A 22,269-nucleotide genomic window follows, 5' to 3' on the forward strand; every position below is an offset into this window, starting at 1 on the left:
TCCCATGGTTTACTTCTTTTAAAAATTTTAAAATGTATTTTACTGATTATGCTATTACAGTTGTCCCATTCCCCCCTTCATTCCCCTCCACCCTGCACACCCCCTCTCACCCACATTCCCCCCCTTTTAGTTCATGTCCATGTGTCATAAGATCTTTAGCTTCTACATTTCCCACACTGTTCTTGCCCTCCCCGTCTATTTTCTACCTACTATCTATACTGCTTATTCTGCATACCTTCCCGCCCCCCACTCTTCCCACTTCTCTGTTGCTAACCCTCCATGTGATCTCCATTTCTGTGGTTCTGTTCCTGTTCTAGTTGGTTGCTTAGTTTGTTTTTGTTTTTTAGGTGTGGTTGTTAATAACTGTGAGTTTGCTGTCATTATACTGTGCATGTTTCTTATCTTCTTTTTCTTAGATAAGTCCCTTTAATATTTAATATAACAAGGGCTTGGTGATGATGAACTCCTTTAACTGACCTTATCTGAGAAGCACTTTATCTGCCCTTCCATGCTAAATGAAAGCTTTGCTGGATAGAGCAATCTTGAATGTAGGTCCTTGCCTTTCATGACTTGGAATACTTCTGCCCCTTCTTGCCTGCGAGGTTTCTTTTGAGATCAGCTGATATAATATTATGGGAACTCCTTTATAGGTCACTGTCCCCTTTTCACTTGCTGCTTTTAAGATTCTCTCCTTATTTTTAATCTGGGGTAATGTAATTATGATGTGCCTTGGTGTGTTCCTCCTTGGGTCCAACTTCTTTGGGACTCTCTTGAGCTTCCTAGACTTCTTGGAAGTCTATTTCATTTGCCAGAATGGGAAAGTTCTCCTTTATTATTTGTTCAAGTCATTTTTCCACTTGTTGCTCTTCCTCTTCTCCTTCTGGTACCCCTATAATTTAAATGTTGGAATGTTTAACGATGTCCTGGAGGTTCCTAAGCCTCTCATTTTTTTGAATTCTTATATCTTCATTCTTTTCTGATTGGATGTTTCTTTCTTCCTTCTTGTCCACTCCATTGATTTGAGTCCCAGTTTCCTTCCCATCAACTATTGGTTTCCCTGTGCATGTTCCTTTATTTCACTTAGTGTAGCCTTCATTTTTTTAATCTAATTTGCGACCACATTCAACCAGTTCTGTTAGCGTTCTTATTAACAGTGTTTTGAACTGTGCATCTGATAGGTTCACTATCTCTTCGTCGCTTAGTTGTATTTTTTCTGGGGCTTTGATCGGTTCTTCCATTTGGGCCTTTTTTTGGGGGGGGAGGCTCTGGTCGCACCTGTTACGTATGAGGGGTGGAGCCTTAGGTGTTCACCTGGGCGGGGCAACCCAGTCGCTGGGTTGTGAGCTGTATGTGGGGCGGGGCCAAGAGGGTGCAAAGGCACTTCCTTCGCTCTCTGTAGGATTTCAGTCCCTTCCCCCGCTTTCCCAAAGCAAACTGGGCCTTTCTGGTGCTGATTCCCATGTGGGTGGGCTTGTGCGCATTCTAGGACCCTGTGGGTCTCTCCAAGGAACTCTCCTGTGAGGCTGGGAGTCTCTCCCTGTGCCTCAACCCCCACAGGTGTTTCCAATCAGTGTTTTGAGGCTTTATTTCCCTGCTGGGACCCTGGGTTGCGGGTCTGTCTTACTCCCCAGTTTCGCTTGGTTTATCTGCATCAATGTGGGACCACCCGCGCCCCACGCCACAATCCGCTGCCTTGCTGGGTCCGCCAGCCGCCGCTTTGCTGCGACCCCTCTCCGCCTGGCCGCCCGTCTGCGCCCCTCCTGCTGGTCCCGGTGAGTGTTTCTTAACTCCTTGGTTGTCGGACTTCCATACAGCTCGATTTTCTGTCAGTACTGGTTGTTTTGTTTCTAAATTGTTGTCATCCTTACTTTGATTGTGGGAGGAGTCACAGTGTGTCTACCTATGCCTCCATCTTCACCGGAAATTATTTATTAATTTTTAGAGAGGAGGAGGACAGAGGGAGGAAAGGAGAGGACACTCATGTGAGAGGAACGCTGATAGGCCGCCTCTCAGGCGCCCGAACCAGGGACCTGGCCTGCAACCCAGGCATGCGCCCTGACTGGGAATCGAACTGGAAACCCTTCGCTTTGCAGGAAGATGCCCGACCAACCGAGCCACGCCAGTCGGGAGGGTTTGAATTTGTGTCGATCCTGCTTATGGGGAGTTGACTTTCTTGGATCTTAGGATTTAGTTTCCAAATTATTTGGCTATTTCTTCTTCAGATACATAGATTGTCTTAGCTTCCTTCTTTTTGGACTCCAGTTCCATGTGAAACTGCTTGGCCTGTCTTGGAGGTTCCTATAGCTCTGTGGCCCCCCCTTTCCCTTTATTTTTACTGCTGGCACCATCACAGGTGCCCCATTTCCCACTCTGTCCACCTCCACGTTCCTTTCTCTCTGGTCTCTTTTCTTTCTGCTTTGGTTTACAAGGATACCATTCTAAATCTCTGGTTCACTCTTCTGTCTTGATCCATGTAAAATCTGCCATATGCATTTTTTCATTAAAGCTTTTTATTTCTCTCAGATTTCCACTTCTTTCTTCTTTGCATTGCTCTTTTCTGCTTTGTCTCCTTTACCTTTAAACACCTACACATCTTTATAAAAGCTAATAATCCCTGTCTTTTAAGTCCATCGCCATCTGTTGTTTTTATCAACTGATTTTCCTTCTGGTTCTGTGTTGTATCTTAGTGCTTCGTGTCATGTTTCATAACTTCATTTGGATGCTGGGAACTGTGATCATTACATTGCCAACGGTCTGCATTTAACATGCGCTGGGCATTTTTCTGACAGCTGAGGTAAGGGTGGATCAATCTGACCCCCTGAGGCATGTTTTAAATGTTTTTGTAAGCACGCATCTAGACTGGAGTAGCCTTCACTCTAGAGAGCTGAGCTCTCCTACTAGAGCGCCCCCGTTCCGGGCTCCCCATCCGCTGCCCCAGGCGGCCCTAGAGGCCTCCTCGCTACCCTGGCTGGACGGTTAGAATCACATTTGTTCCCCCAGGAGCACAGACAGTGCTCAGTTCAAAGCACCACCAGACCCGATGGCGTTTCCTCCTGCACATGTGCGGTCTAGAGGTCAGAGAAGATGCCAAGGCCCTTGGTGCTGTGTTACGGGGCAGCTCCCTCCTCTGCGCTTCCCTAACTCGAACCACCGTCTTCTCCACTTGGTACGATTGGTACGTTTTACGAGAAATCCCCCTTCTGTCCCAGCCATCCAAAATGAGCCTGCAGAAAAATGCAGGGAAAGAACGGAGGCCCAGGCAGTCATGGCCGCGCTCTCAGGGACTGGAGTCCTCACTGGCCTGCTAAGGTCTGGACACTTCCCGTGGTTTTGGCAAATCGATCCCCATCGCTCTATCATGACAAAAAGAGGCAATCTCACTGTAGTTGTTTTCCTTTTCTTGGAACGTAAAGCTCTTTTAAGCTACAGTTGGCATAGAATGGTGTAATGGCGTCAGGTGCACCGCAGGGCGAGCTGAAGTCTATACACCCCGTGAACTGCTCACCGGGAGAAGTCCGGTCTCCACCTGACACCGCACAGTCACTCCGCCACTACCGGCTGTGTGCCCGGGCTGCCCTCCGCATCTGTGACTTATTTAGGCCGTAGCTGTCGGCCTGTCCCTCTTAATCCCCTTCACCCTTCTGCCCAACCCCCCGCTGCCCAGCCTTCTCTCTGGTCACTGTGTGTCTTCTGTAGCTGAGTCTGCCTGTCATGTCCGTTTGCTTGTTCTGTTCTTTCCGAGTCCACACGTCAGCAGAAGGACGTAGGGTGTGTCTTTCTCTGAACTTGTTCCACGCAGGGTCACACCGTCCAGGTCCACCCGTGCATCTTGTAAACACAGCGCCGCCACCGCCGCCGCCGCACCTGCTCCCCGGGCTGCCCCCTGCCTTTGCAGGACCTTGCACTCACCCTCCATGCTGACAAGATATCGTCTTGAAGGTGTTCCTTCTTGCCCCATTTTTGAAAGCACAGAGAAGACAAGACAGAACCTTAGGCACTGGAAGTACAATCCTGAGCCACATTATAGAGCAGATACTCAGAGCTGCTCTGACCTTCACCTCACGTTAGTTTCCATATGAAAGCAATCTGGCCGCCTCAGCTGGGAAAGCGCCCATCGGGATGCCGAGTAAACTGACACAGCTGATCAGTCAGGTATCCCCTGTTCCCTCCTGCTGCTCCACATGGAAACACTGATTAAAGACGCCATTTCTGAAGGATCGTTCATCTTTAAAGTCATGTCATTATATAATCTCTTGACATAGTGACAACCCAAGTAATTCAGGGACCTAAAGGATGTCAGTAGTTACCTAAAAGTTGTAATGAGATCCTTAATGTCATTTAACAGTCATATTTGTAATATTTCAAGTGACTGTACATCAACAAATATCTCTACAGAATTTAGAAAGACAAAAAGTTTTAAATTATACATAAAATATTTTCCTTGAGTAAAAACTGATTATAAATTCCTAAAATTTTGAGGTTTAGTGCAATATGTGAGATATTTTCCCCATAATGTGAAAACAGATCTATCATTTGCAAAACCTTGGACTTGTACTCAAAACATCACTGGTATACATTTGTGAAGTTTCCCTAAAATGTCAGTGGCCATTTTCTTCAACAGCATGACTTGAAACAACTCTAGGAACTAAGGATACGCACAGCTTCTTAGGCAGAATTATGCAAATGGACAACGGACCTAAGTGTCAGTTAACAGCACTGATCAAAAACAATGATCAACAATAGGAAGAAAAACGCTTTCTGCAGTCAATATAGTTCAGTCTTACGCAACATAGCATTGAATTGTGCTTGGTTAGTCAGTTACATGGGTTGAGCTTGGTTCCCAGCTAAAAGAAATAAAATTTATCTTTTTAAGTAAACTTTTGGAGAAGAACAGGTATCTAAGACACCATGTGAAACAGAGAAAAATAGCTTCCTATAACCATTTATTAAGGACAATCTTATGAGTACTTAGTATAGAAAGGAACGCATACCATATGAGACATTCAAGCTACACCACCATGAATTTCATCCCAGCCCCTGGGAACTTACCATCCTGTTTTCTGCTTCCAAAATGTGACTCTTTCACCTATCTCATAATAGAAATCATACAATAGTTCTGTGACTTGCTTTTTTCACTTAGCATGATATCCTCAAGGGTACATACATGTTGTAGCATGTCTGAATTTTCTTCCTTCTTAGACTGAATGATAGTGTGTGCATCACTGTTTGCACACTTTAGTCTGTACACTGGCACTTGGGTTGCTCCATGTGTGTCTCTCTTGAAGAGGGCGTCTGTGTCCAGGTGTGCACAGACATTTTGCAGATTGTGCCTTCCGTTCTTTTAGAGCCAGAGCCAGATGTGAAATTGCTATTTGATGTGATTGTCCCATTTTCCAGTTTTGAGGAGCGCCATGCTGCCTTCTGTGCTGGCTGGGTATCTCACATACCCGCAACAGCACACAAGGTCTTTCCCTTTCTCCACATCCTGGCAGTAGGCTATTTTCTGGTGCTTTGATATTAACCCTGACTGTGGGTGTGAGGTGGTATCCTGTGGCTTTGACATTCTCATTTTTTACATTATGTGTGTTTATCTTGTTGAGTGGGGGGAGTTCTTCATACAGTCCTGATATTGACTCCTTGGCAGGTAGTATGCAGAGGTTTCTGCATTTCTCTAGGCTGTTCTGATGTTCTGTTGATGGTGTCCCGTGGTGCACAGAACTTTTTAATTTTGATGTAGTCAGACTTATGTTTTTCCTTTTGTTGACTGTGCTCTTGTTGTCTTATCCAAGAAATCACCACCAGATCCAACGTCCTGGAGCTTTTCCCTATGTTGTGTGCTAGACTTTTATACCTTGAATTCTTACATTTAGGTTTTTGACCCTTTGAAATTAATTTTTGCTTACGGCGTTCAACTTCATTCTTTTGCATGTGGACATCTAGTCTTTGCAAATTTTTTTGAGCAGACTGTCTTTTCCCCATTGAACAGTCTTGGCACCCATATCAAAAACCATTTGACCACATACGCAAGAATTTATTTTTGGGCTAGAGGTTCTGTTGTATCCATCTATATATATGCCTGTGTTTATTCCAGAACCACAATGTTATGATTACGTTTTGAAGTGAGGAAGCATGAAACCTCCAACTTTCTTTCTCCATATTGTTTTTGGATGTTTGGGTTCCTTTGAGATTCTATATAAATTTTAGTATAGATTTAGCTATGTTTGAAATAAACACCTTTGGGATTTTGACAGGGGTTGTATTAAATCTGTAAATTGCTTTGGATATTACTGAAATATTAATATATCATACATGAGATATCTTTCGAATTATCTGTCTTCTTTCCTCTCTCTCACTGATAATTTGAAGTTTTTAGAGTATGTCTTTTCTTCAGTTTATTTCTAACTATTTTACTATTTTCACTGCTATTGTAAGTCAAATTATTTTCTTAATTTCCTTTGTATTTTTTAGTGTTAAGTGTGCAGAAACTCATTTTGGGAGTGTTGACTTTGTATTCTGTAACACTGCTAAATTCATTTAGTAGTTCTAACAGGTATTTTGTAGGATATTTAACATTTTATATGTTAATACCATGTCATATACAAACATATTTTACTTCTTCCTTTCCAAGTTGATGCCTTCATTTCTTTTTGTTACATAACTCCTCCAATTAAGACTTACAGTATTATGTTGAATAAAACTGTTGAAAGTGGGATCCTTATCTTCTTCCTGATGTTAGGAGTGGTTTCCTTCTTTCCTAGTTTAAGTGTTTTTGTCATGAAAGGTGCTGAATTTTGTCAAATGCTTTTTCTGCATCATGTAGTTTTTCCCTTCATTTTGTCTTACATTGATAAAGTTTGTACACTGAACCATCCTCACATTCCAGGAATAAATCTCCCTTGGTCATGAGTATAATCTCTTTAATATGATGCTGATTTGGATTGTTAGTATTTTGTTAAGGATTTTTGCATCCATATTCATAAAGGACTTCGGTCTGAATTTATAGTGTCAGAGAAATGCTGGCCTCATACGATGAGTTTGGAAATGCACGCTTCTCCTTGATTTTTCCTAAGAGTCTGAGGAGGATGGGTACTAAATGTTTGGGACAAGGCACCAGTGAAGCTATCTGGTCTGAGGCTTTTTTTGGAGGGGGTAAAGATTTCTTATTACTAATTCAATCTCTTTCTTTTCTCCTTTTAGGTCTGTTCAGATTTTCTATTTCTTTTTGATTGGTTGTAAGTCAAGTGTTTCTAGGAATTTATTCATTTTATTTAAGACACACAATTCCTTGGCATATGATTTGCCACAGTACTCCTTGTAATCAATCCTCTTGTGTCCGTGACACAGGGTGTAATGCCCCCTTTTTTTGTTTTAAATTTTAGTTATCTAAACTGCCTCTCTTCTGTTCTTGGTTAATCTAGCTATAGGTTTGTCTATTCTGTTAATCTTTACAAAGAACCAACTCTTGTTTTTTTTGATGACTTTCTGTAGTGTTTTCCTATTATCTCTTTTGCTTTAATCTTTATTTCCTTTCTTCTGTCAGTTATGGGTTTAATTTGTTCTTTTCCTAGTTCCTCAAAGTATATAGTCAGTTTATTATTTTAAAATCTGTTTTTAAATGTAACATTTTATAGCTACAACTTTCTATCTTAGAGACTGCTTTTTCCATATCTTGTAGTTTTGGTATACTATAGTTCAGTTTTCATTCGTCTGAAGCTCTTTTCTAGTTTCCTCAGAGATTTTTCTTCGACCTAATAATTATTTCAAGTGTGTTAATTTTCACGCATTTGTGGACTTTCTAATTTTCCTCCTGCTATTGATTTCTAGTTTCATTCCATTGTGAACAGAAACCTTAGAATGAATCAAATCATTTGAAATGTACTATGGCATGTTTTGTGGTCTAATCCACAGTCTCTCCTGGAAAATACTGTACACGTGAGAATACCACCTATTCTGTTCTTGGGTGTTACGTCCTGCATGTGCTTCTTTGGTTCAACTGATGTCTAGTGTTGTTCAGGCCACCTCCTTCCACGGTGGCCTTCTGTGGCGCTCCGTCCACTGTTGGACGTGGGGAAGTCTCCTGCTGTTATTCCAGATAGCCTGCCACCTCTCCCTTCGCGTCTGCCGGTCTGCTCTATGTATGCGAGGGCTCTCACGTTTGATGCATGTGACTTTACAATTGTTTTATTTTATTAGTGAATGGACACTTTCACACTCATAATAGTCCCTCTTTACCTCTTACGACAATTTTTTAAAGTATGTATTGCCTTATATTAGTATAGCCACCCCTTTTTTGGTTACTGTCTGTATAAAATATATTAATTTCCCTGCCCTTTCACTGTCTGTCTAGGTGTGTGCTTAGACTTAAAGTGAGCTCCATGCAGTTGGGTATTTTTGAGGGGCAGGGAGGGGTTAATACATTCAGCCAATGTATGCCATTTGATTGAAGCATTTAATACACTTCACATTTTGAGTAATTATTGATTTGGAGAATTAATGACTGGCATTGTGGGACTGGTTTTTCATGTGCCCTACGGCATGTTGCCCATCACTTCCTCCCCTGCTACCTTCCCTTGTGTTCAGTTTTTAAAAGTGATATGCCTTGATTTCTTTCTTATTTTCTTCTGTATAAATTCTAGATTCATATTCTTTGTAGTCTTCATGGGGGTTACATAAAACATACTGACATTTTAACCAACTGCTCACAAAACTCCCCTCCTCCACATCTCTGCCAGCTTCCACAGGTCACGTCACCGTTGTCGCAGAGCACAGCGATGCACGCCAGTGCCACTGTCACAGCGCCGGAGGTGCTGCTCTGCACCCCTCTTGTCTTTCAGGTCTCAGGGAAGAACCGGAAGTGGCACTGTGATAACACAGGGCGCCTCCACAGCCACACCGTTACTGGAGAGCCTTGCATTTTCCTGTGCCTTCAAGTTCTTCTCTAGAATCCCTTTCCTGGAGTGGCTCATTCACTTCTTCTAGATTTGGTCTAGTGAGGAGGAATTCCTAAGTCTCTCTGCTCATCTGGGGAAGTCCTACGACCTCCCCACTTTTGGAGGACAGTTGTGGTGGGTGTGGTATTCTTAGTCCACAGTTTTTCTTCTTCAAACACATGCCACTGCTTTCGGGCACGTCAGCTTTCTGTTAAAAAGCCCACTGACAATCTTGTAGAAGCTCATTTGTATGTAACAAATCGTTTTTCTCTTACACCTTTTAGATTTGTTTCTGACTTACCACAATTGGATTATAATGTATCTTAGATGTCTGTTTGTATTTATCCTAGTTGAACTTTAACCTCTTGAAATTGTGTCTCTTTACTCAAATTTGAGAAATTTTCAGCTACTATTTCTTCATATGCACTTTCTGCCTTACTCTTTCTTTTCCTTCTGGGATTCCCATACTGCCAAATAATGGGCCTTTAGGTCCCTTAGACTGTACTCACTTTTCCTCCTTTTTATCTTTTGCTCCTCTAACTTAATAATTTTAAATAACCTGTCTTCCCTCTTGGTGGGAGTACAGATTGGTGCAGCCACTGTGGAAAGCAGTATGGAGTTTCCTAAAAAAATTAGAAAGGGAACTGCCTTTTGATTCAGTGACCTCATTGCTGGAAATACATTGTAAGAATCCTGAAATGTTAATTTGAAAGGACAGCTGCATCCCTCTGTGGACAGCAGTGTCGTGTACAATTACCAAGGTCTGGAAACAGCCCAAGTGCCCATCAGTAGACAGGTGTTTAAAAAGACAGTGGCACATTTACACAATGGAATAGTATGCAGCCATAAAGAAGGGGTGTTTACCCTTTGTGACAGCAAGGGTTGACCTGGGGAACATTATACTAAGTGAAAGAAGCCAGTCTGAAAAAGGCAAATACAATGTGATTTCACTCTTATGCGGAATCCAGTGAACAAAATAAAATGAGGAACAAAACAGAAACACAGGTATGGACAAAGAGAACAGACTGACCACTGTCAGAAGAGCGGCGGGAGGAGGGGATGCTGAAAGAAGGTGAAAGGATCAACCAAGGACACACATTCATGACCCAGGACACAGACAACAGTGCGGCGATGGCCAGAGGGAAAGGCAGGTGGGCGGGCAAAGGGGGTAAATGGGGACGCCGGCAATGCTGTCGATAATACAGAGAAAAAACAAATGAATAAGCTGTCTTCAAATTCACTGCCTGATCAGCTTAGATCCGAAACGCCTTGAGTGAATTTTTGATTGAAGCGCTGTGTTTTTCAGCTTCAGACTTCGGTTCTTTTTTATAATTTGTCTTTGTTGATGTTCCCATCTTACTCAGAAACATTTCCTTGATTTTGTTTAGGTGCCAGCCTGCTTTTCTCTTTTTGCTAAGTAAGCATATTTAAGAAATTTAAAGAGTTACTTACCAAGTAAGTCAGAGGCCTGTGTTTCTTTAGGGTTACTTTCTGGGTGTTTTGTTCCTGTGAATGGACCACGTTTCCCTGTCCCTTGTGTAACTTGTGTGTTTGTGTTGCTATTTGGGCTTTTTAGAAGTCACCTTTCCCAGTATGTGTGGCCGGCCTCGGTGGAGCGGAGGCCTTTACAAACCAGCCTGGCTGAGCAGCTTGGGCTTCTCAAGTGTTTTCTGGGGATCAGCAACCCCTGCGTCGGTACATGTCCTTCTATTCCTGCCCCTGGAGAAACTGCTGCTTTTAAACGTCGTAACTTCCCTCTAACATGTTGGAGGGTCTCCAACATGTTTCTGCACGGAAGACTTGCATTTTTACTATAATTGGTCCCATCGCCTCTGCCCCAGGTGCACGCAGGCTTGCGGACCACTGCCATCTGACAGGCTGTGGCGATGGCCACTGCTCAGGGCCTTTGTCCTGCGGGAGGCACCAGCCACCGGGCCCACCAGGGTGCTGAGGTGGGCAGTGCAGACCCCTGGCCCAGGGCAGTCATCAGACACACTGGCACATCAGGAAGCTCTGCTCCTTCCGTCTGTCTAATGGAAAAAGTGGGGAGTCCCCTCACATCATCCTGGCCAAGGATGCTTGCCACATCACACTGGGGAGGGGATGGCACCCAAGCAAGCCACACGGCATCAACATCCCAGCCTTTCTGGCGTTCGCTTGTTTGCTGCAGCTTCTTCGGTGGCTGCTGGAGTTCCCGCAAAACCTCTCTTGTCTGCATGTGGTCGGTTATTCGGTGCTTCTGGGGGAGACGAGAGCCCAGAGCCACCTAGTCCCCCACCACATGGATGCCCCCTCCATCACTCACCTGTGTAAGTGCCCTTTGAAGTACTGACATCCCTTTAACACAGTTGGAGGTATTAATCTCCACACTTCATGCTTTGGGTAGTTTTCTGTATTTTCTGCTCTGCAACATTTGATATTTTTCTTTTTCCCATCAGTAGTGGCTTTTGTGTATTTAATGAAGAAAGGATCCAATTTCTGTCTTTTCTTTAACCCACAAAAGATATCCCATTGCTCCCATTGCATTCACTTCCCGGCTCATTCCTTCCTGCAGCGGCAGCTCCTGGCCACAGGGCGAGTGGGGCCGCTGGCTCCGACACTCATTCCGACACAGTGATGGGCCTCGGGGCCACTACCGCTGTTTAAATCACGACAGCTTCCTGGGTTACACTGAACCCTCCCTTCAACTGTTGAAACTCAAAAGAACAGTCATCGAATTCCTTGAAAAGAATTTCAGTGTTTGAAATCAAATTTCCGCTAAAGTTGATGGACTATTATGGACATAATTTACTCTTTGGTGATACTGTCTTCATATTATCAACAAGATAAAGTTCACCATTATTTATGTCTTTAATGTAATTAAGTCTTTAGAACTTTCCCCACAGAGGGCATGACAGACTCTTCTGTGAAACAGAACACGGCGGACTCCCTGCCGGCGCCCCGGCTCCAGAAGCGGACCTGGGCCAAGCGTCTCAGGAGCCCCCGCCCAGCGTCCTGTCCCGGTCACAGCCTCCCCGGCAGGGGCGGGCCGTTGTTCCGGCGTCCATAAGCATGGGCTGCCTGATTCAGATACACCCATCAACAACTTAGTGTCACCACTTTCCTGATGTATCTCCTAAAGCTTTTTGATTTCCTCTTTCTCTTCACATGCATCTCTTTCTGTTTACATTGAACTTATTTGAAGAAACTGAGACACCTGTGGTGCAGAATTTCCACCAGTGTTAGTGCTGATGACGGAATCCCCAGGACAGAGTTTCAAATGCTGGGTACACCACAGGCTCGATCAGATTCGGCTCTGGTGAGCTGGGCCACCCGCCCGCACACTCGTCCGCTCCTCTGGCCGGTCAGTAAGTCTCGGAGAGGGATGGCGCCCCCACCTGGTAGTCCAGTTCTCTCTCTGTGGTGTCACCGGTAATTCCTGACAGGATGCTAAATCATAGTAATCTAACTTAAATATCCTTCTGTCCTTTATCACATGTGCTTGTATTTCTATAAAAAGAAAACCTCCCTCCTCAATGACCTGATAACACAAGTAACATAATTTAAAAAGAAATGACAGAAACGATCTTTCCCTTATAAGTTTTCAAAATAATGTCAGTTCTGTATCATACTCTTTCACCCGATCATTTTAAAAGTCACTTTTAAACTGATGGACTTAAACACATTCATGTAATAAATGCGCCACAGTAATTACACTTACTGATGCTCAAAACGCTCCATCGCTGGCAGAAAGAATGTCTTCCAGGCAGCACCCGCCTTTCCTACCTAGAGTCTTTCATGTCGTTGGTGGTTTCCGGTACCCCCCAGTGCGGCCAGAAAGCCACGAACACTTCCTGCCCCAGCCGTGAAAGCACCCACTTCTCCAAGAAGCCCTGACTTCTTCAGTGGAGAGTGGTATTTCAAGACTGTAACCTGGGTGTTTGCGCACTGATACAGACTTGATGGTGCCCAGGCAAACAGTGGGCATGGCCAGTGTGTGTGTGTGCGCACATGCATGCCTTTACTGAATGAGAATCTCGATATCTGGGCACATGGGATAAGAATTAGAATGGCAATAATTACTAACTAGCTCATATCCAGCATTGTGCAACACTTTCATGTAATAATGATGACAACACTACAAATGCAATTACCGTCCCCCCACCTGTTTCAGTAACCCAGCACTCAGCCATCACTCCTGCGCTCTCCCCGTGCCACCTTCCAGCTGGTTCTCCGCACATACCCCGCCTCGAGGGCCCTCCGGAGCCCACTGACATCTTCCCGGGGGGCCAGCTGCCAGGCAAGCGTCCTGTAGCCAGCTCCTCACGAGGGGCTCAAGGCAGTAACAGTCCCTGAGTTCTTTCTCGTTAGCAGTTTCACCTGCAGTCTCTGTGCACAAAAGTCAGCTTTCTGACATTCTCATTCCTTGTCTTAAATATCCTAACTGCATTTTCTTCTCGTTAGAAAATAAGTCTGTCACAAAGTGTGATGACAACAGAATTCTCTTTCATTGTAAGTTAATTTCTATTTGTATCATGATACCTGAAGTGTTTTTTTCTTTTTTCTTTAAAGTCCATGGACTTCACTAGAATATGTCTCAATGTTGGTCATCTGGGTTATTTCTTCAGATATTCAGTGCACATTTAAGTAAAATTAAAAAGGGACATTTTAAAATTACAGTGTATATTCACTATTATTGTGTATTAGTGTTAGGGGTGCAGCACAGTGGTTAGACAACCATATAGTTTACAAAGCGTCTCCCTGATATTTCTGGTACCCACCCGGCACCATGATTATTACATGATTATTGAGTATATTCCCTAGCCGTACTTTACACCCCATGACTGTTCTGTGACTGCCAGTCTGCACTTCTCAATCCCTCCACCTTCCTCACCCAGCCCCCACGCCACTCCTTTCTGGCAACCATCAGTCTGTTCTGTGCATCTATGGGTCTGTTTCTGTTTTACATTGTTTTTTTTTAGATTCCACATGTAAGTGAAATCATACGGTACCTGTCTTTCCCTGAACGACTCACTTCCTTTAGCATAATACCCTCTAGGTCCATCCATGCTATCAGAAATGGTTAAGATTTCACTTTTTTTTATGGTCAAGTAACATTCCATTGTGTGAATGCACCACAGCTTTTTTACCACACGTCCGCTGATGGGCATCGGGGGTGCTTCCCCAGCTTGGCTACTGTAAATAACACTGCAATGAACATGGGCGTGGGCGTATTCTTCTGAATTTTTACTAGTGCTTTTGGTTCTTCAAATATATACCCAACAGTGAACTGCTGGGTCATAAGGCAATTCCATTTTTAATTTTTTGAGAAAACTCCCCACTGTTTTCCAGTGGCTGCCCCAGTCTGCAATCCCACCAACAGTGTGCTAGGGTTCCCTTTTCTCCAGGTCCTCGGCAGCACTTGTTTGTGGATTTATTGATGATGGCCATTCTGACAGGTGGAGGAGAGATCTCATTGTCATTTTAATTTGCATATCTCTGAGGATTACTGACATTGAGCATCTTTTCATACATTGATCATCTTTGTCCTTTTTGAAGAAATGTCTATTTAGGTCCTCTACCCATTTTTTAATTGGATTGTTTGGTTTTATTTTTGGGCATTGTTTGTGTTTAAACATTTTAGATATTAACATTGTATCACTGGTAGTATGTTCTTTCCTTCAGTGCATTGTTTTGTCATTTTCTTGATGGCTTCTTTTGCTGTGCAAAACTTTTTAGTTTGATGTAGTCTCATTTGTTTATTCTTTTTGTTTTGCTTCTCTTGCCCAAGGAGATGTACCAGAAAAATATTACTAACGAAAATGTCCATGATGTTATTGCCTATGTTTTCTTCTAGAAGAAAAATCTCTATTTCTTTTTAAATTCTAGGATTGTCTTTGAATAACAGATCACATTATTTTTCTGTTATTTGTTTTGAGTTTCTTCTTTGGAAACTCTCATGTATATTAGATATTTTAAATTTGTCTCTCATTTTCTAGAGTCTTTAGTCATTTTTTTTTAAATTTAAAATTTGATTTTCTTACATTTCTATTTTTTCTCATTATAAATATTACCCCCTTTATTCTTCTGATTTCACCTTCATCTCTAAAATAACCTTCCCTTTAATCTGAGCTCTGCCCCAGACTTCACCACCTAACCTGAGGGACTCCCTAAATCACGACTTGACAGTGTATGAGTTGGTATGTCGCCTTCTGCCCTTTAGTCGCTTTAGAAACTCAGCACCTTTTACTTGGGTACAAGCAGCTTTTTTCCTACTCCTCATTTTTCTTGTCATAATACATGGGACTGAAATCACTTTTGCTGGTTATTGTTTTATGTTCATTTAATGTACCTGAATTATCAGATGGCTTTTAGGTGTTTTTTTTTCCTTCTTCTTTTTCGTCAGGTTCTGGAGATTCCACTTGTTTGTTTTTATGGAGCTTTCAGAAAGAGGAGAGCCTCCTTCCTGGAGAAACTAGCTCTGTCCGCCTCCTCCAGTTTCCTTGGACTTTCTCTTTGTCTAAGTTCCACTTACAGCAGTTTAACCTCGGGGTGGGACTCCGTCCGTCCTGGATGATGACCGACTGGGGGACTGTCTCATGGAGACCAGATGGCCCTGGTGACAGAAGCGTCACTGCAGAGCTCCAGGGCTCCCGTGTCGGCAGCTCTCCTTTACACCGGCTGCCTGGGTTCCCTGGGGCCTGTCTGCAGGCCAGGGTCCTCAGCGGCCCCCTTGCTGTCCATGGTCTCCCCCACATACCTGCTGCCAGCACGCCTGTCTCGTGCCTGTGAAGGGCCTGCCCCCCGTGACAGTCGGGCATGCAGGGGTACCCTGTCATTCAGGTTCACTGTAAGTGTCCACTTATTGTTCCTAGGGGTCAGTGGCTATGAAGGGGGCTGGTAGCTATTATGTTACCATCTACTGTTATGTCTGCTTTCTTGGGGGAATTCAGGGATATTTAAAAACTGTGTGTCATTGCCATCTACCCTGAATGGGTCACAGGCAGTTTTTTGTTATTGCAATTTTTAAATAACTTCTGAAATGACATTTTGAATATAACTTTTAAATTAAAGTGAACATATACATTTTTCTAGTAAGGCAGCCATACAGTTACTGTATATGCTCCAAGGCTCACTCCCTTTAGAACACCACTTTAGTGATGTCCTCTCGGTGGAGGTGGAAACCTTGGGCTGTCTTCCTGTCCTCGAACACGTGCTGGTCTCAACATCACACGAGTGCCATAAAACACTGACTGGTGGCACCAAGCGTGCAGCTGGCCTGTTAGTGCCACGTCCCATACCGCTGCTGTTCTGTTCTCAGATGTGTCAGCTTACAGACCACGTCTCCAAGGGCGGCCAGGGTGCTGCGGTCAAGCTGCCCTCCCGCCCACCGCCGCGGTAACCAATGATAACAGAGGCACACCCGCGGCTGAGCCGGGCAGGTGCTCTCTTGGTGGGCATCTTATTACAGTCAGGTGATGAAAGATAGTGACATGAAAAGCACATTTCAAGTTAACGGATGATATGCTGAGCTACGGTCTGATGACTGAGACAGTGGAGCTGGTCTGGGGAGGAGAAAAACACTGAGTTGGCACACAGAGAGAAGCAGCAAGAGGCTACGAACTTGCCTTAAGAGGTAAAGGGAGTAGCCTGGGTCACTGACTCCCTCCTCCCACTTCCGGGATTCCTGACTGTGTTTCACTTCCTGCCCCCGATGCTCAGGACACTTACTTGAGTGTACCCTCATGATAAGGGAGTTACCGTTACCATTCTCTGGGTTCCCAGGCAAACAGAGAGTGCTCACAGAATCTGACCAGCGACCTCCCAGGGCCCTGCCAGGCCACGATGGCTCAGGGCAGAGGGAAGGCCCACCCTCACCGTGCTGACAGCCCTCCCCAAGCACCTCCTCCTCGAGTCAGCTGGAATGACTGCCGTCTCCCTAACACTGATTACAGCTCCAGGCCCACTGTCCTGCTTAGGCCCCTGAATAAAACTGACCAAGATCTAACCTGCTCGGGCCAGTGCGCGGCCAGCCCACAGCACTCTCCAGGCGGCACGAGGCCCAGGGAGCAGCCTCAGGCCCCGCGCTGGTCTGTCCCCGCAGGCTGCGGGGTCTCCTCGTCACACACACAGTCACTCTCATTCACATGCCATGGTTTTCAAACTGAAAAGCTAGAATTTTCTTAAAGGAAATTTAGTAAGCTCCCCGTAACTACTGTCTTCAAAATCCTTAATTACTGCCAAGAGAAGGATACACACACTAAAAGCTATGTAAAAATAGCTGCTGTTAATAATAAGTGAGCTCAAAAGATGTAAACTGCATTGAGTACTCCAGCATCATACAAGAATAAATTTAACACAGGTTGGCTAATATAAGTGACACATTTAAAAAATTAAAGGACATTATTTTAGTTTGTATTTTAAAGCATGTAATAATATAAATTCCCAAATATTAACTGTTCTGTAAGAAAACGAATCCATGTCAGAAAAACAACGTAAGATAAACATGCAATTCAAATATATTGTATGATGACTTAAAAAGAGATCACTCGCCTTTTCTCTTTGCAAGACATTGAATGCCTTCAGTCACCTAAACGCAGCCGTGTCCCCACCAGACACACACGGTGACGGAGTCGAAAGCAGTGAGACCTGCTCGCCGCCAGACATCTTCATCGTGAAAACCCCTGAGAGCCTCATAGCTGCGTGAGTGTCCCTCAGGGGAGAGGGACCTGGTCCCATTAGAGAGGCTGGGGAGGGGAGCTGGGGTGGGGGGGAGACTAAAGAGCGTGCGTGTGCTCGCCAGCTGGGTGGGAGACAACGTGTGTGCACGCGCGTGTGCGCATGCATGGGCCACACAAGGTGCCAGAAGGGGCCCTGGGTGTCCAAGGTCCATGCTGGGATTTCCACCACACAACACACAATTTCAACAGTCTTTCTTATTTTCACAACTTACCTTTTCCCAAAATTACTAATGGAAAAGAATGTTCTGTTCAAGTACAAGGAAAATGAACGCTAAATTATTACGCGCCAGAATCTAAGTTAGGCAATGTTAATATGAACAATTAGATTCTTTCTGTTTACAAGTGAAAAATACTTTTATTACTACTGTATAAGTGAAAGTGGCACAGGGCTGTGCCGGAGAAGGCAATGACGTTGCAGAAGAAACCTGAGGCGGGACCCAGAGAACGAGGACACTTTCAGGAGCAGAAAGCAGGAGCGGCATCTGGTGCAGAAGGACACGTGCAGGACAGGCGGGCATGCGCCAGTGGCAAGAGGACGGTGCTCGTGGAGTCCGGAAAAGATGGTCTGACCACCTTGTGAGGGATGCCAAAAGCGTGCCCTTTATAGGACAGTTTCTTGATTTTTGGATTGTACGAACTGGCAGAAATTTGAAGGACCATTATCTTAAGGTTGTCAATTTTATATTTTGCCAATAATGGTATTTAAAAAACAAAACTTGAACCTAAGATCTACCATTTACTGTCATTTTATTAAGAAAAATTACTTTAACAGAAAAAAGAATATGAACGTTACATCCATAAAATCTTAAAAATAGGATATATTAAATTTAGGGTATATCTTTGGATGCAGGAAAGTTACAAAATAAAATTGTACTCTGCCCAGTGAACACAAAGTGAACTTTCAATACATAACTTGTTTCAATGTTTCATTTTTAGCATAGTCATTTTTTAAAAATTTAAGTGGCATATTCTAATGCTTTTCAACTCAGTTCAGAATATTTAAGGTAAACTTAGATAAGTCCAAGAAAAATTATTCTCGATTACCCACCCATTTCTCCTTCCTTCTCTCTGAAGTGCTGGGAAGAAATAAGAAAGCAGTCCAAATGTATGGCTATGGAAGATTCTGGAAAGGGGGCTATACACATGGGGTACTGGCTGACCAATATAGGGCAGTTAAAAACTTACCTGATGGCAATTCCTTACATTTTAATTATTCCGTATAGTCATAAACTGCCACTTAGGGACCAGCAATATGAGACATGTAACTTAGAATAAATCCACCTTTGTTGTGGCTGCTAGGAAACTTGGCCCTGATTTGGTCTCACTTTTAGTAACAGCACGGGACCCAGTACTTGCATTGCTACATGAATAAATTTATTCTGTGTTTATTTTAGTATGTCTTTGATAACAGTAAACTTCTTCTGTAAATGTGCCAAGTCGTTTTAGGAAGAGGCACACAGAAATAGAGAAAACAAGAGACTTTTAGGGGAACCATTCAGGGCTTACTTTCCGGTGGTGCTCACGGAACCCGCTTCCCACTGTGGGAGTAACACGGGCTGTGGAGCGCCGCCCCCCCCCACCCTGCCACCGCCCACAGAGACGTGCACAGCTCAGCTCGGTGCTCAGACAGAACTCGAACTGTCGGCCTGCGTACAGTCGGTCTCACTTTCAAATGGCACTGCAGCCCTGCCACCTGCATGCTCCTGGTCCCCAGCGTGGCACCTATCCTTCTACACAGCATTTCCCAACTTCCGACATTCTGACTTAAGTACGTATGTTTAATGCTTACTGATATCTCTCCTTGCTGGAGTATAAGCTCCACCAGACAGGGACCTTTTCTGTTACTAATACATTCCAGGTACCCAAGATGGCACCTAACCTAGAGCAAGAACTCAGGATTTTTTTTTAAATGAAGAGCCCGCCATGCACTGTAGAACTCTGTATGCTCCTACAGTGTAACCCTCACAAGAGCCCCCTAACACTGACTGTGTCTCATTAAATGGGTTATCTATCAGCAGGGGAGGCGGGGAATGGGGGTAAAAGTTACAGGGATTAAGGCGCTTAATTGGTAGGTACAAAATAGACAGGGGGAGGTTAAGAAAAGTATAGGAAATGGGGATGTCAAAGAACTGATATGCATGACCCATGGACATGAACTAAGGGCAGGGGATTGCTGCAGGGGAGGGGATACCAGGCAAAGGGAGGTAAAAGGGAAAAGACTGAGACAATTGTAATAGCATAATCAGTACAATACATTAAAAGAAAACCAGGCAGCTAAGCCTCAAAAGTCACAGAGCTGGGAAAGCAGCAGGTTAGGGATTTAAACTCTGTTCAGTTGTTAGGTACCACGGTCCCGAAAGAGAGGGTGCAAACAGCTGAGACAAGGCCGCAGCGGGACAGCAGAGCCTCTAGGCAAGTGGGGCGTCAGAAGCAGAGGAGCACCGAGGGAGGCGGCTCCTAAACCCAGTGAGTGGCACCCAGAGCCGTTACACGCACCCTGGGCCGTCTGCGTGTTGATCACCCCTTCCCAAATTTCCTATTTATAAAGCTAAGCTTTTAAGTCAATAAAGCTCCAGGTAACATTTCTTTCAGAACTCTCTACATGAAGTGCATAAATTAAACCTTCGCAACGGCTCATGCCTTCTCATGCCACTGAAGCTGCCATTGAGGAAAACACTCCCAGTTGGGCAGGCAGTCGCTTGCATTTGCTCAGTTGCGGGTTCGCACGTAACACACACCATGTGAATGAAAGGCCACGTCAGGGAGCCTGGCTCTCTCAGGCGGATGTCCGGAGACGGCTCCCCAGGGGCAGCCCTGGAGACTGCGTTCGCAGGAGCCAGAGCCCCCAGCCCGACAGCCTCTCCAAGTTCCTCCCCCTGTTTCTGGCTGTGCATTAGCACTGACTGTACGAGCATGTTATTTTTTAAAACAACGAACAAGGAGAAAGCATACATGAAAACCTCATCGGAATGTGTGGAAGCGATGTCTTTATATTCTTCCGGCAATACATATCCCTCCAAAGTACAAATTATGCCACAATTAACAGAAACATCACAGGAAACTAAAGCAATTAGAATAGAGAGAGAAATCATACCTTCTATCAATAGCTCTTGTCCATGACTGCCAAGAAGTGTGCGAGATAGGAATGGGGCAAAGTCTACAAAAATTTCACGAAGAAGAGGAGCAACTTTTTCTAAAGCTCTTTCAAGTTTTGCAGTGATGCTGTTGAAATTAAGACATAAAGACTAGTAAATATAATTCAAAATAAAAAGTCAAATAAACTTTATTTCTAAATCAAAACCTTTGAAAATCGTGGAAGTCCCACCCAAACCCACTAAGCCATGAGGCTTCTTCGCTCCCGTGGAAGGAACAAGGTCCCGCTCCCCGAGGGCCCCAGGCTGCGCGAGGCAGCCGCCCGCCCCGTGAGCAGAAGTGTGCGGGGGAGGCCTGGGGGTGTGTAACCTTCGGGGCCGCGGCCTCTCTTCCCAGTCCTGGCTGGGCCGGGACGAGGCGCCCCTGCACGTCTCCTCCGTCGGTCCCTCCGTGCTTTACTCACTGCACGGATCGCTGCGCCGGTCACAAGAATTAACTCTGACCTCCCGAGGTCCCTGAGAAGTCCCTCCAAAGCTAAGCAAGTAAGGGAGTGCTGGAATTTGGCATGACCCCATTCTGGAGAAGAGCTCTGGGCAGAGAAATGGTTGGGGGTGGGGGGGGGGGGGCCTGCTCAGACTCGCTGAAGACCAGCCCACTGTGGGACGCTGGAAGCCAGCACCGACGGAAGACGTGGTGCCAGGCTCCTGGGGTGGGGGGATGGAGATTGCAATCACCTGCCCCCGACCTCCCCAGCCCCCAGGCCCTCGTCCAGGAGGTCTGGGTGCTGCTGTGTGACCAATCTCAGGGGGTAGTGCTGTGAGCCACGAAACACACTCTGAGAGCGCATGATTCAACCCAAGAGTCTGCCCGCAGGAGCGGCAGTAACACGGCTAGCTGGTGGCTACCCGAGGCCAGGGGAAACGCAGGTCACCCCTGGCCTCCAGGGAATGCAGGGAGAACGCCTCTTTTCGGACCCACGGGTCCGCCCATCCCGCCTGACTGCCCAGGGCCGCTTGCCATGCTGCTTCCCCCTGAAGCGTGTGTGACGGGGGTGAACATGACCCACATGAAGGAGAAACGTCTAGACAGAATTACTGCTGTGTTTCTGCAGCTGGCTTCTGAGAGAAGCATGAGTTTTCCGACTTAACATTAACTCATGAGAATAAAGTTACTTTAGAAAAATGCTGGATTTATAGAGATTCACATCACAGTTATACTACTGGATGGTACTGTTACTTAATTAAATCCAGGAATATTTTTCCCTAGTTTAAAACTTTTTTCATATTTTACAGGTTTAAGTATAAGGCTTCAGAAGTGTAAAAATACTGTTCTTGGTGACAAAGTTAACTATCAAATGGAAACTAATCAAAGCAACTAAGTACATGTGTGTTGTGTAAGTGGCATGTATTAATCACCTTGACTTAAGGATACCCATAAAACAGACATTTCTCAGAAAGTGATTACTTATCATAAGGTATTTCACAAACATTTTCTTACAGAATTTAATAGAATATTGAATAATACTT

At 44.7% G+C, this 22,269-nt stretch overlaps 1 protein-coding gene across 6 annotated transcripts in view; it reads right to left on the minus strand.

Moving 5' to 3' along the window:
- NBEA (neurobeachin) overlaps positions 1 to 22,269 on the minus strand; it is a 449,525-nt gene that overhangs the window by 273,424 nt on the left and 153,832 nt on the right. For all 6 annotated transcript variants that reach the window (XM_036011183.1, XM_028526291.2, XM_036011184.1 and 3 more), the window contains one exon: positions 20,745 to 20,872. In XM_036011183.1, coding sequence (XP_035867076.1) covers positions 20,745 to 20,872 — 128 coding nt within the window. The remainder of the gene's footprint in view (positions 1 to 20,744; positions 20,873 to 22,269) is intronic.

The sequence above is a fragment of the Phyllostomus discolor genome, chromosome 11 (assembly GCF_004126475.2).
Source record: "Phyllostomus discolor isolate MPI-MPIP mPhyDis1 chromosome 11, mPhyDis1.pri.v3, whole genome shotgun sequence".
Taxonomy (NCBI): domain Eukaryota; kingdom Metazoa; phylum Chordata; class Mammalia; order Chiroptera; family Phyllostomidae; genus Phyllostomus; species Phyllostomus discolor.